Genomic DNA, 11,358 nt, shown 5'->3' on the forward strand with positions numbered 1-11,358 from the left:
ACCACCATCAGCTGGACTAAGGTGTAATGGCAAGTGTACCCTTTAGCCTCATTCTGGCCGCCGGGTCAATAAGGCGAATAGCCCAAACTGTCATGTATTTCTGGGTTTTTCAACTGGCTGAGAGCGCTGTGTTACAAAAAAAACCTAGATGTACCACAAAGTAATACAATGTAAATTTAACAATTTTTTTTCAAATCGTCACAGTCACTCTGAGTGTCTTGCCCAAAACGTCTGTGGAGCAATTAAGAAAGTTTTTAAAAAAAGAACTGTGAGTGCTACCAAAGTCCTTTTAGGCAAGTCCCTCCACTCAGCGGCCATAATGCAACGCTTTTTGGGTACTCATCGGGCATCCTATTCGGCAGAAATGCGCGTGTGCAAGGCTTCATGAAACTAACCGTGCTCCAGCGGCGAGTTCACATGATTCAATGATTGGCACGATGTCTGCACAACACAGCAAATAATTGGCTCAATGTAGTCACATCACACCACATGATTGGCTCAATGTATACACATGTCGACGTTTTGGCGAGGAAGGGGTGGGATATTTGTAGACAACGGCCATATTGGCGTTACAAACTAACCCCATGCATTTCTATGGAGGATTTTTTGAGTGCTGTGTCTCCTCATTAGAAAGTCTCTGGTGCTACTGCTATTCTTCATTCATAAAGTTCACATTTTTTCAAATAATATTCAAAAATGCCCATATTTCTAAAAATTTAATCTAAAGTGCATGTGTTAATATACGTGCATGTTTGTGCTTTGCCAGTGTGCCAGTGTTTGAGCATGTGTGAGTGTAAACACTACTTTCTGTAAACACCAGGAAGATGCATAAACAAAGAGAGAAAGAGAGAGAGAGAGAAAGAGCAAATAGGGAAAGAGGGAGAGAGAGCAAATGTTGACCTATATGTGAGATCCTTGATTTTTGGCTCTGCAGATGCACTAAGAATATAATGTTGCTGTGTTAAAATGAATTTTAGGAATGTGTGTGTGTGTGTGTGTGTGTGTGTGTGTGTGTGTGTGTGTGTGTGTGTGTGTGTGTGTAGGATAGATGGATTGAGGGCAAGTATGAAAGCGGAGAAGTCTATTTTATTGAAATGGTTGTGAATGGATACAGATATTCATGTTATGAAAGGATAAAGGAAACAGGAATTCCCCTGTGAGCAGGTGTGTCTACAACTGACAGCTGCAGGGCACATCCTGCTAGAATAAACAAATGAGACCAACTGAAATCCACAGGGACTGAATTACCACTGACTACACTACTAAATGTTAAAGCCAGATAGCATGGATTGGGTGATGAGTTGAGCTTCCTAACATGACCCAAACTAAATGTCTGATGTCTGTCTCTTTGGCTCAAACTGTCTTCCAAATGAAATGTAAGACCCATATTTGTGGTTTATCTCATTCATAGCAGTAGAGTCATGACCACTTTTCCAGATAAATACTTAATGTTGTGGTAGTTGGCAATTATACTGAGTATAGCAATGTGATGTGTCAAATATAAACATGAGACTTTTACAAAAGAATATGTGCCACAGAAGTTTGCTCTCTTCTCTGCTTCTGAATAATAAGGTCCAGTGAAAACAGGGCCCTCATTATGACTAGGCATTGGACAAAATACCCTTTAAATAATGTGATTGTGCGGATATCTTGCCTTAAGGTAAAAAACTATTTGAACTGATCTCTTATATCCTCCAGCACTTTCTGATGTAGCCTATGTGGCTGGCTATGGCATATGTGTAGTGCACAGTACAAAGCAGTGAAATGACTTTCAGAGGCGACCCAAGACAGTGCTTCCACTCCCCGTCACATTACTGTCTGTGCCAGTGGCCTCTGGGGGATGGGGTTGAATTTTGGCATAGATGGAGGTTAATGGTGACTCTTCTCCTTCGGTATCCAGTTCTGGCAGTTCTGGTATGTGGGGTCCGTGTCCCTGGGAGGAGGACAGGACAGCAGGGGAGGGAACGAGGAGTAAAGAGGCAGAAACACAAAGAAGAAAAGAAGTGCTGTCAACTGTGCCATAACAGGACTGTCCAGACATCTGATACTGGACAGGGGTATTTTTCACAAGCCTTAAGCAAGGCGTCATTTACTGTCACACCATGCAAACAATCTTCAGTGGCCATCCAGACTTGTCTGTTGTAACAGGAAATGACTTGCGGCTTTCTAGCTGTGCTCTTGCTGCTCTGAGCCCACATAGCTCTGGTGAAAATAGATCAAATGCTTCTAACCCTGATGCTCATTACAAGAGGTACACCTGCTTACAGGGAGGATGAGTAGGCCTAAAGCAATGTGCTTCAGTTTGAGGCACTAACAATCTTTCACAGAAACACACCCATAGCCTACACAGATAAATGATCTTCCACGTTCTGAGATAAAACGAATTAGTGTTTGTCAGTAATATTCAGTTAGCCTTGTGATACTGACCTGTCTTAGCCTTATATCACTGTGCAATATCTCAGAGTACTGAACTTCATTTTGTGGTTCTTCATTTGCAGATTGAGCTATAAGGTAAACAGACAAGTGTTATACTGAGGATATAGTCAGAAATACCACTGACCTTTTCACCAAGTCACAAACTGAAAGAAACTGACAAACACAAGAGATGCACTAGGCACTCACAAGAGAGTATAGGAGTGATTTTTATGGAGTAGCTAAGGGAAGTGCTGCATGCTGTTATCCAAGGTCAGTTCAGTGTATCATAAACTGTGAACTTTATTTACTAACAACTTCTGCTTTGGCTTATGTTGACAGAGCAAACATAAGGGCATTATCTCTATTAAGGGAAATGGCTATGGGATTTTTATGTTGTAGGTCTAGATGTTTAAGTACATCCAAGAAACTTATCCATGGCTGTATCTGCAGTTGTGTTCTCTGTCCTTAACGACTGTATTATCTAAATACAATAAATTTTGGTCCCAAAACATTCTACATTGTTTTTTTTTCCTACAAACATGTGTAACGGTAGCCAGTTGATACAGTAGAGCTCTGTTTAGTATGAAAACCTCCCCCCTCGCGTCAAAGGCTAGGTTCCATGGGTTCTAGACCCCTTGCTAGCACATCCAAGTCCAAATCTGAGGTGCTGCAAGTTGTGGGCTTCAGCCCTGGCAGGTGCAAGGCTGAGCCGCGCAGTCAACAACACAAGGCTTGAGCATCTACTATGGCCTGGTTGAAAATGTTTCTGTGAAATGGGTAATCTTTGAACACACAGACTTTTTGGGAAATGTTTTTATTTGTCATCTACCCCAAAGTTAGATAAAAGGATACATACCCTTCACTTGTACAACAACCCAGTTTTACACCATTAGCATATCTAAGCATGAATCTGGAAGTGGGTTAGACCAGTTAGCTTATAGCTAGCCTATAGCTAAAAGGGAGCTAGAGTTATAGCACGCACAGAGAAGAGGAGCTGTATCTTTTAATATAACTCTGGGGTTGACAGCAAACTCAAAAGTTTGTGTTCTCGAATTTACCATAAAAAAGAAAATAATATTTTGTAAGGACACAATAAGAATTTAGAGATAATATAATAAAAAGTTTGAGATAACTTAATAACTTTATAAAAAATAAAATGTTTTCATTATATGCATTCTTCTAACATGTCTAACATGGAAAATGGAAAAATATCTACCTGCCTTGTATGTATTCGTTTCTCCTTTTCCTTAGAGACAGAAAAACTCCTCCAACTAATATAACACCGATAACACTCAAAACCACCACAGAGATTATTATGGCGTGTTCTCGTCCTGGATCTGTCAAAAGAAGAATATTTTCAGTGTAATCAAAACCTTTTATATAAATGTTCACATTGCATATATTGTGGTTGTTGCTATTAGGCTGAGATGAAGAATGTTAAAGAATATTGCAGTGGACTAGTAGTAGGCCTAGTAGTAGGGCCCAGATTTTCAATGTTCTGTCCCCTTTAGACTTTTGGACTGTTGTTGGGCTTCAAGAACAATTTTAAAAAGTCAGATCTGAAAGTGTGGTTATAAAGAGCCTCAAAAGTGATAAGTCTAGATAAAAGTCAAGATAAAAATTATCATTGTACAGTATATATTTTCATCCAATTTACTTCAGAGCTTTTTGCTGTCATACCTGTAGATTTGAGACAGTGTTGTTGTGTATCACTATGAGATAGGCGTGTTGTCTGATTAATGGCAGGGTTGGCAGCCACACAGTCATAAGTGGAAGAATCTTCAACTTTAAGATTGAGACTGAGACTGATGTTGTTGTCAGGGTTACCAGTCTGGTTCAAACACACATTATCTTTATACCAGGCCAAAGTCACATCTCTGCTATTCTCCACAGAGCACCGCCACAAACAGGAGTGTTCATCATCCAGTGACACCTGAGGTTGGGAAACTTCCTCTGGAAAAAGATAAAAATTAAGATATTGAAGTTCTGTCATGAGAAATGGACCAGCATGAATTAAAATGTTACAATCTAAGGATTGTTGACAGATTTAAAAATATTTAGATTTTGACATTTGGCATGAGATTTTTAGCTGGATTCATTTGTCTTTTATTCTCAGATACTTGATTTACATGTTTTACTAGGGTGCTCTGTCCTATGTTTAATAACATTCACTGCTGCCGTACCTTTCTTCCTAATAGTATTCTTAACACATGAATTCACATGAAAGCTGACTACAGGAGAAAAAATAAAGTGTCTGAAATCACCATCCATCTTCTATCTTCCTTAAGATACAGTATTCCAGGTATCATGATTCCAACCAAAAATCACCTAACCAAAAGAAAGCTTCTCACAACAGCACTTTTCAAAGTGAGGCAGATAGAGCTTAATGATGAAGATTCAACCATTCTGCTGTTATATCTCTTACCCCGTGTTTCAGTTACTAGACTACAATTGCAGGCCACATTGCTGTTTCATTAAACATACATACAATAGTATGCCTATGCTCTCAGGCTCTCACCATTTATCATTTCAATATTTTAATTTGTAATACGTTCACATCGTTATAGGCATTACTTGGCATATTGTATTTGCTCTGTACCTTAGCACTTTCTGTAACACAAACTTCTGCTCTCTACAATTGCTACCATAAGGTACAGTATATACCTAGAGGTCTGCGCGGGACTAATTTTTCAGTCCCGCGCCCGCCCGCTCCCGCAATACTCTGTCCCGCTCCCGCCCGCTCCTAACCTGACTCTCGCCAGATGAATTTCGTTCCGCCTAGCTCCACTCATCCATCTGGTATCGATCCATTGGAGAGGTGTTTCAGAAGGCTGGGCCTTATCAAAAATCCATGCATATGATTTGGATACGTCACATCTATGAAACTTCCTCCGTGCGTCCTGATTGGCTCTACCATAAAATCTGGTGCTGAAATCACTCTCAATGGAAGCGATCCCAGATGGATGTGAGTGGAGCTAGGCGGAGCTAGGCGGAACAAAATTCATCTGGCGAGAGTCAGGTTAGCCTGCTCCCGCATTAATGTGTAATTTTTAGTCCCGCTCCCGCCCGCATCTGTAACATGATGTCCCGTTCCCGCCCGCTAAAGCCCGCATGCAGGAGGGATAGCCTATTCAGTTTTTCTTTCTGTCTCAAGAAAGGAGCACACACACATGAGAAAGACTCCAGATGTCTGAATGTAGGCTAACAACTGACTAGTCTGGTGCCCTCTTCCTCTGTCATGCTTTCGATTTCGAATTTTGATAATGAGCAGCAGGAACAAATTGAACCGACAATATAGGCTAGGCTATAGGCCTGCTATCCGTCAGTTTTGTAATGCTGCCTAACAGAACATCCAGCTGAACTATAGTTATGAACACTACTTTAATCATTTCCATATTTCATTTTACGCACATATTTAATTTGCGGGAGTGCAGTGAATCATCGGTTTGTCCCACACCCGCGAACGCACTTCTCTCATCCCGCCCGCTTCCGCAAAGAGCTTTCAAAAGTTGTCCCGCGCTGCACTCTTTTGCGTCGGGACCAGTGTTGGGCAAGTTACTTCAAAAGCATAATGCATTATTTATTACTTGTTACTGTCATCTCAAAGTAATTTGTTACATTACAATATTACTGTCTTTGAATTGTAAGGCATTACACTACGTTTACATTACTTTCACCAAAATAACAGGAAATATGGATTTGGTGTTCTTAATAGATCTTCATGTGTTCAATGCAGCTCATTACACGGCAGGAGGTGATGTGGTATGGCATAATGACTGAGCCAGGCTAACAAAAGAACAATATAATGGTTGCAGTTATGGCTCATGGGACAATGTAGGCCCCAAAGGCCAAAGGTCACTCACAACTTAATATAGTAAAATATAGCCATAGGGAAATTGTATGTTGACTTTAAATGATTCTCATCATTGCTGGTTGCCTTTCCTTCCACTTACAGTGGTGTAGACTTAATGCAAATAGTTTGAGAATAATGGTTACGATCTTTGTCTGTAAAAGCAACATTTTAGTTATTCTCACTGCTTGAAATGAGAAGTATAGCCTAACCATGTTAGATCTGTTGCATGAATGGCAGAGATAACTCAAATTCCCTTTCTACAGTCATCTAAACAAGGCAATCAAATTCCAGGATCAGCATAGATTACTTTTTTAGTTCTTGGATAATCTTCTCTGGTGCCAATTGAGAATTCTCAATTTTGGATTAAAAAGCAAAGTAACTTCAGTTACTGAGAATTGTACCGAGTAAAATACTACTGAAATTGTATTGGTAATGCCTTACATTACTGTATTACAGCACAAAGCAATGCATTACTGTAATTACATTACTTTTTTAATGCAGTATGTACCTATTTATTTGGCTACTGTCACACTCACATACAGTTTGCCCACGCAGAAATGGCCTCAGAGATCAGAATATATCATACCCCCACATACCATTTTATATCCTTTTTATGCCTTTTGTGTTTGTTTCCGTGTCCTATTTGTTGGGGATAGTCACATTGGCCAAACCTTACAATATGCAATTACAGTATACCCAATAACCTTGTATTACAACACATCATGCTGTGCCACAACCACCAAAATACTTTACAAAAATGTAACAATGACAACAAGAGCAGTCAGGCAACTGCAGACCCTTATCCTTAACACATAATATTAACCAAGGAGAAGCCAATTTCCTGCATGATCTGGATGGTTATACAGAGGAACCTAGATAAGGCGACCCAAATAGCCTCTTTCATGTTTGCAAATTGCTTGTGTTGCATAGCTGCTGGGTCACAGTTCTGTTTGTGTGTTCACACCATAGAACGTGTCAGAGCTGCTACTATCTTTCTACATCGAGTTCGCCTTGATAATGGCTAAAAATCCACAATGAGTAACATTAAAGAGCTGAAATGAAGACCAAAAAGTAGTTTGACAACAAAAAGTTGTTTCCAGAAATCAGTCATATCATTTTGCTTACCGCGGTTGCCATAGAAAGAGAGAAAGTATGGAAAAGGCCTATCTTTCACCTAATGTTAACTTACAGAATGTAACAATAGCCTTCATTCGTTTTCTAATAGAACACACCTAGCCTCCACTTTCCCCTTTTTAGCACAAATTTGGACTATCAACTAGTCTTTTCGATGTATTTCTGCCCAGAACCATTCGCTTTAAGCGGACAAAAAAGGCACCCTTTTATTTTCTAGCTGGTTGTCGTTACAGCACAGTTTAAACCACACCTGAGACACACATGTACGGCAGAGGCAGGGTGGCAGCTCTAACCTGTTAACATAGGAGCCGAAATGAAAATCAACACACAACAGAGCCGTTCCACAGCATGCAGGCAGTGTGTTCAAGCCAACTTCTGCTTTGGATCTACATGTCGATCAATGACATGTCATGCTGGCAGTATCAGGTGAACAATATTTGGAAGGGGCGGGGTCAGATACAGTAGATCCCAATTCCCAAAATAAGGGAGAAGGTGTAAAGTTAATTTTAAGGCTCTGATGAGATTCTTTTCATGAAAATAACCTCTGAATATACTTTACAGAGAGGAGATTTAGGGGTGTAATAAACTGCTGGAGTCAGTCTTTAATTCCTATGCCCCATAGTTTGTGAGAGCTTTAGCTATAATGTTTATCACTTTTTCAGCAGCCACAGACCACTGAGAGAAGTCTAACACATAATGTCCACTTGGTTTATGTGTGTTTCCAGTTCCTTTGTTTCTGCCACACATTTGGCACAATTTTTTTCTTCCTGTCAAAATCTTCCTCTGTTGCATATTCAAAGAGAATTGGTTACTTGATAAAGTAAATCATACGCTCATATTCAGAACACAGCATCTATTCAAGTAAATAAACATGAAAGCCTGTCAAAAAGCATCAAATCATTCATGTACAGGGGGCCTAATGTGACATTTCATCGATAATATGTTCCTTTTCTCTTGCGCATCAACAACAACACTATGAAGCGTTTGTAATTTTTTTGGTTGGAATCAAGCTTTGGGTTGTAATTAATTATAAAGTTAACAATGAAAATCGGAAGGTAAAATAGGCTCTTGGTCATAGACATTATAAGTTGATCTAATAGGACTTGGCATTTACAATATAAGATGATTTCATCAGTGTTGACACAAGGAATTATGAAAGAATAAATGTAACGTTACTACAGTCACTTTTAAAACTACATAACTTACCATATATGGTTAGCTGAAAATAGTACTTTGCTCTTTCCTGGTCTGCGGTGTTCTCTATGACATATTTTCCTGAGTCACCAGTCCTTAAGTTATGAAGAGAGAAATATCCAAAGTCATTGTCCCAGCGCGTATGATTTCTAAAATGTGGGTTATCAATTCTAACTTGGCCTTTAAAGAGAGTTGCAATGCTGTCTCCTCCTTCAATCCTCATACTGCCATATTGAGATATTTGTACGGGAAATATAATAGATCTTCCCTGAAGTCCGACATGTGAGTTCCATTTTGGTGTGATTTGTTTGTCAGAAGAACAGAATTCTAGACAGGGAAGAAACATAGGCTACAGTATTTATTAATTACTGGCATCATGCAGTCTATTACAGTACATCTGAGCTGAAGGTAACAAAAACTACTGAACAAAAACATAGATAAATTCTGTCAAACATTCTGCATCAACATTTAGGTCATATTGCTTGGTAATGCCATTTCAGAAAATAAAACTTAAGAATTCTGTTGTGCTTTTACTATTCTCCAAAAGTTGTCAGATAATGACATTTGAGTAAGAATTTCCATGCAGGTCATTGCTGTTTAATGTAAACAGTTTTCTGTTGATGCAACCTGTTTTTAGAGTGCATAGATGCATTATTGTGCTTCAAGTGTGCAAATGGTGTTTCCATGTTGTCCCCTTGAATATAATGGTTTTAAATATGGTGTTTAATGCTAATAAAGTATTTCCTTGGGATTGGGAAATATATTATATAAGTTAGAGTAACAATCACAATAAATATTTGATGCACAGTTAACCAACAGCATTTCACTGCTCAGTTGTCACTACAGGCTACATGCAAATAGGTTCCACATGTCTAAACTGTCAGCTTCATTTTGAACAAAAAAGGTAACTACATTTCAATTTATAGCATTATGCCACATTAAGCAAGGACTATGAGGTAAATATTCAGAATTGCGGTACTGTATATCGAGATATTTATCCCAGATGGTGAATGGAGCAATGGAGCAGATGGTGATAAGGTGGCGGTGTAGTTTGCTTAACAAATAGGCTAGTGTAGTCCTAGCAACAAGGTCTCTACCGTCACATGCTCAACTGCCAGTAGGCTATATTATGGAAAAATACACCTCCGTAAAGAAAAGGTCACATATGGCTATTGGAGCAGAATAACCAAGGGCGTAGGTTTGGTCTGAGCTTTCGTGGGGACACTACCCACTGACCCCCCCCTCCCCCGAAAAACAAGCCACTCACCACTCAACTCTTTCACAAGCCACTATAGATATATAAAATGATTAAAATGTGCTACTGTCCAACTATCCATGATTAAAATGTGCTACTGTCCAACTTGATCTAACTGTGTAGGCTTCATAATCTGATTTTAATATGTACAGATATGTAGGCTATATTTAACATTTAACATTTATTTTCTATTTGGTCTGTTATGAAATCATGCATTGACCCATTTAACCACAGCTCAGTTTTAAGAAACCTACATGCATGCTTAGCATTTTGTGAAAAGAAATCATTAAGGCTACATTGACAGACTCTTAACCGCGAGCTGCCTGTATATTCTCTGATTCTAATATTTACAGATATCTAGGTGATGTAAGCACAGCTCAGTTTTAAGAAATGCTTAAAGCCGAAAGACCATGTTGAATTTTGCTACAATTTATTTCAAAACCGGATTACTCTGGAACATCTAACTATACACGGGAATGCATTACACCTTTGTGTTCGGTAAGGTGTGCTGTTTATTCTGATATATGGTTTGTCATGTGTTGCGTGAAGAGTGTGTATTCCACCGAGACGAATGGATGTGGAGATGGGCGCAGAGAATAATTATTCAATCTCTTGAAGTTATTTTTCTCGCGAACTGTTTATAGCTAGCACCGTTTAAAAGCTGAGAAAGGGCTCTTTCATGTGAAGTGTGACGAGTAGCCTACTTCTCGAGGAGTTCAACAGAGAAGAATGAGTGAATTTGAACGCACTTCATATGCCGAAGTGAAGCTGAAGCGCTGCGCAATGCTGCGCAGGGAGACTGCGGCTCACTGGTAGTTATTATAGGTAACTTCAAATCAGCGCGATTTACCCTTATAGGCTACTGCACATTACAAGATCTGTACGAGATGATCCGCAGCACTGAAGTGAGAAATGATTTAACTCTTTGTGTAGCGAATGTGAGCGCTTTCCCCCCCATTTCAACCTTAATATTGGTGGGGACATTTCAGTTCGTAATTTGACATTGGTGTGAACACGTCCTTCGGTCCCCACGCAAATCTACGCCCATGAGAATAACACCATTGTAATGACCACATAACACATTTCTTTAACTAGCACAAGATACTTTACTCTATTTGTGTAATGTAGGCCTATGTAAGTGAGTGAGTAAGTAGGTATATATTTGGGAAAAAAGTTATTACATCAAGCAGGTACAACACAGAACAAATATTTGAGTAGACTTCACATAAACTAGTCAATAGTCACAAAAAACATTGTAGGCTATTTTGTCAGTTTTGATATCAAAGCATATATCAAGCCTACAAAACTACTTCATGTTGACTTACCCCCACAGAAAAACAACATAAAATAGGTCACTTTCCAGCATATCCACATATTTATGTGATGGAGATTTCCCCTCTTTCACATCTCTGTAGTTTATAATGTTCTTTCCACTAGAGATGCTGAAAAGGAGGGAGGAGCGTGGGTGTAGGAGGTGCATAGAGAGAGTCAACGTGATCTTGCCTTC

The 11,358-nt window shown here is 39.3% G+C and overlaps 1 protein-coding gene across 3 annotated transcripts; it reads right to left on the reverse strand.

The window, feature by feature from the left end:
* Positions 1 to 1,066: 1,066 nt before the first annotated feature.
* LOC143134591 (uncharacterized) lies at positions 1,067 to 11,285 on the reverse strand. Of its 3 annotated transcripts, XM_076295091.1 has the most exons (6): positions 11,177 to 11,285; positions 8,609 to 8,923; positions 4,096 to 4,368; positions 3,636 to 3,752; positions 2,428 to 2,504; positions 1,067 to 1,933 (listed from the first exon to the last, which is right to left on the reverse strand). In XM_076295091.1, the coding sequence occupies exons 1-6, from the start codon at positions 11,223 to 11,225 to the stop codon at positions 1,772 to 1,774; spliced, it is 993 nt and encodes a 330-aa protein (XP_076151206.1). In that variant the 5' UTR covers positions 11,226 to 11,285; the 3' UTR covers positions 1,067 to 1,771. The 3 variants fall into 3 exon arrangements, with proteins under 3 accessions (XP_076151206.1, XP_076151207.1, XP_076151208.1); XM_076295092.1 differs by lacking the exon at positions 2,428 to 2,504 and having other exon boundaries at positions 3,632 to 3,752; XM_076295093.1 differs by lacking the exon at positions 8,609 to 8,923 and having other exon boundaries at positions 11,177 to 11,284.
* Positions 11,286 to 11,358: the final 73 nt, after the last annotated feature.

Source organism: Alosa pseudoharengus, unplaced genomic scaffold (genome assembly GCF_046254945.1).
Source record: "Alosa pseudoharengus isolate Yale_2024_CS ecotype anadromous, Long Island Sound unplaced genomic scaffold, YU_APseudo_1.1 YU_APseudo_1.1_scf_2, whole genome shotgun sequence".
NCBI classification, from domain to species: domain Eukaryota; kingdom Metazoa; phylum Chordata; class Actinopteri; order Clupeiformes; family Clupeidae; genus Alosa; species Alosa pseudoharengus.

Bases quoted from the DNA above. Each gene is read 5' to 3' on its own strand.
- LOC143134591 (XM_076295091.1), bottom strand. From the start codon at position 11,225: ATGTGGATATGCTGGAAAGTGACCTATTTTATGTTGTTTTTCTGTGGG. The intron at 8,924-11,176 runs GTAAGTCAACAT...TTCCCTGTCTAG, and splicing joins TATGTTGTTTTTCTGTGGGG to AATTCTGTTCTTCTGACAAA. The intron at 1,934-2,427 runs GTCAGTATCACA...TCCTCCTCCCAG, and splicing joins GTGATATAAGGCTAAGACAG to GGACACGGACCCCACATACC.